General features: G+C 54.5%; 1 protein-coding gene across 1 annotated transcript; it reads left to right on the forward strand.

The window, feature by feature from the left end:
• The first annotated feature begins 453 nt into the window (after positions 1–453).
• On the forward strand, positions 454–2,253 carry LOC124705889. The gene is made up of 2 exons (XM_047237579.1): positions 454–653; positions 1,531–2,253. Exons 1-2 carry the CDS (start codon positions 552–554, stop codon positions 2,251–2,253), a joined length of 825 nt encoding a protein of 274 aa, XP_047093535.1. The 5' UTR covers positions 454–551.
• The last annotated feature ends 545 nt before the right edge of the window (positions 2,254–2,798 follow it).

The raw sequence follows: 2,798 nt of genomic DNA on the forward strand, positions 1-2,798 counted from the left end.
AATCCACCCTTCTCACAAAAATAATTCTTTTCCATAGAAGAAATCTCATCACAAAACAAAACATAAATTCAGGTAGTATCCTCCAGCGGCGCACCAAAACGGTGTGTGTACACACACACCCCATGGCCCTCTCACCGTGACAACCTACACAAGAGACAGAAAGGTGGTTGGTCCCATTTGTTTTACACATTTTCTCTCCTCGTATAGTATTTCTTTCTCTGTTTCCTTGGTCTCATATAGGTGGCAGGCTATCACAGGCGATCACACATTCCTTAAACATTTGTTCCCTAATTTCCTCCTGGCTCCCCCAACCTTTCCATACTTCGACCAAACCTTCCTTCCTTCTTCCCCAGAGTCCAGAGAACCTCACCGGGATCCCTCTCTGCCTTCCCAGCCAGCGCTATATATACATTTGCCTCCCATTAAAGCTCCCTCCCCTTCCTCCTCCTCCTTCTCTCTAGAGCCATCTTGGTTTCACCCCCCTGAGTCCACCGCCAAAGGAAGAAGACGAAAGTAGCAGCGCGCGAGACAGAGGTCGGAGCTTAGGATCGATGGCAATGGAGCCGATCCCGCTGGGGTTCGGGGACGGCATGGACGCCACGCTCTTCTCCTCCCTCTGGGCCTTCCAGGACGAGGTCCAGCAGCCCCAAGAGGTGAATTGCCGCCACAATCATTCTTGCCCCATTTTAATTAATTAATCAGTATGCAAATTCAATTTTCTTTTCGCCTTCGTCTCTGGCTCCGGCGGCCAAGAACCGAGCCGGCGCCGCCGACCGGAAATGCTCGCCGCGTTTGCCGCTCCGGCCGAGTGCAGAGGTCAGAGAGGACTCTGCCATGCCTTGCCTTGCCTTGGTGTGTGTGTGGTGTGGACTGTCGTGGTCAAGGAGGGTTAGGCAGGCGACGAATTCGCTCGGGGCTCGAGAAGCCTTAGCGTGCCGGAATTTCCTTCTCTCTCCGCATTTTTCTTGCGCTATCCCATGTGGAAAATTAACTTACTCGGGTAGACTTGCGTAGTCTTCTTCCTCTTCTTCTTCTTCCTCCAGCGGTTCACTGACTTTCTCGCTCGGTTCGGCTTGGTTCGCTTTTGCCTTTTTCTTTCCAACGAAAAGTTTGGCACTGTAGTGAGATGCTGTGTTACAATGATGTTGTTCAGGTCTGGGTCCCTGTCTTCTCTCTCGATCAATGTTTAGATTATTATTTCTCTTTTGATTTGTTGATGAGCCCGAGCATGTCCATCTCCACTACCGCTTGTTCTTGCATGGCGCAATCATTTGGGGGAATCAAAATCATTTGCTTCTCCTAGGATAAGATCGTGCGTGCATGCGGCCATCACCTAGTGCTTGGTGAAGATCAACTCTGTTCTGTGCAGTTCGGCTAAATCGAGCTACCAGTGATGTTTCTCCCATCGAATTTCGATGTGATCTTCGTTCTAGAAAGTTATACAGCAGTGGATTTGCAGATTCTTGAGTTGATTTTGGTGCGGCGAAATGTTGCGCTGGATCTTGATTTTAGTTTTTATGGAATTTGCAGAGCGTGGAGGAGCTGAAGCAGAGCCTGCTGGCGGCGACGACGGAGCTGGACGCGTCCAAGGAGGAGCTGCGGCGGAAGGAGCAGACCATCGCCAAGCTCGCCGACCTCGTGCGCCAGGTGGCCAAGGAGCGCGACGAGGCGCGAGACCAGGCGCAGCAGCTCGCGCTCCTCGCGTCCAAGCAGCCGGCGGCGCATGCCACGCCGCAGCCGCCCGCGATGGTCACCTCCAGCGTCACCGACTCGGACTGCAGCCTCGTCTCGTCGCCGGTTGACCCATTCTTCGACCCGGTCACCTCCTCCGACCGGCGCCGCTGCGGCGGCAACGGCAAGCTGAGCTCGCCCCCGCCGGCGAAGCAGCAGCAGCAGTTTGGCGCGGACGCCGTGCTCGACATGCTCGCGGGGAAGAGGCCGCTGCCGCCGCGGGGAAGGTTCCTGCAGTCCGTCATGGAGGCCGGGCCGCTGCTGCAGAACCTGCTCGTCGCCGGCCCGCTCCCGCGGTGGCGCAACCCGCCCCCCGTGCACGCGCTCGACGCGGTTCCTGTCGGCGGCGTCCGCGGCGGAGTCTACGTCGGCGCGACACCCCTCCTTCATCCCACCAACGCGCTGGGCTACGCCCCCAACGCCAACGCCAACGCTTGCATGAAGCGGCAGGTGCCCACCATGGCCATGGCCGCCGCCAACTGCTCGCCGGGCTTCGTCGCCAAGCGGCACAGGCTGCATTGACCCTGCTCCGGCAGCTCCGTGCGGCCACCGACCTCGTCCGTCGCCGGCTGCCTTTTGTCACCGACACCTGCGGGCAGCCCACCTGTCAGTGGCACGGCAGCCTGCACTACATCGTCATAGAACCAGAGTTTATAGTAGAGTCTCGTCATCAGTGTTTAATAGTGGTGTAAATAGGAAGGTTTATTTCGGTCTTTCTTGCTCGCATTTCTCAAATTTTCGTTTGGTGCTTTTGTTCGTGAGAGTCCTAGTGAGAGGTTGTTCATAGATTGACATGAACCAGCAAGTAGAGTTTTTGTAGTTTCTGCTCGGAACTTCAGTTTCCATTTCATTCATGCCCTTTGGCTTGTCTGAACTGTGAAATGCACAGTTTATCCCACCTTTAGTTGAAAGCTTGTTCTTGCTATATGTCCCAGTACTCCTATATGTCCAAAGATTAATGTATGCCTATCTTCTCGTGGCGAAAATGGGAAAATTATGTAAGGGATGTGCTTTTGGCTCTCGAGTTTCACTGCTCGCCATTTTTCTAAAAAAAAAAGTATCATTAT

The sequence above is a fragment of the Lolium rigidum genome, chromosome 4, assembly GCF_022539505.1.
Source record: "Lolium rigidum isolate FL_2022 chromosome 4, APGP_CSIRO_Lrig_0.1, whole genome shotgun sequence".
NCBI classification, from domain to species: Eukaryota; Viridiplantae; Streptophyta; class Magnoliopsida; order Poales; family Poaceae; genus Lolium; species Lolium rigidum.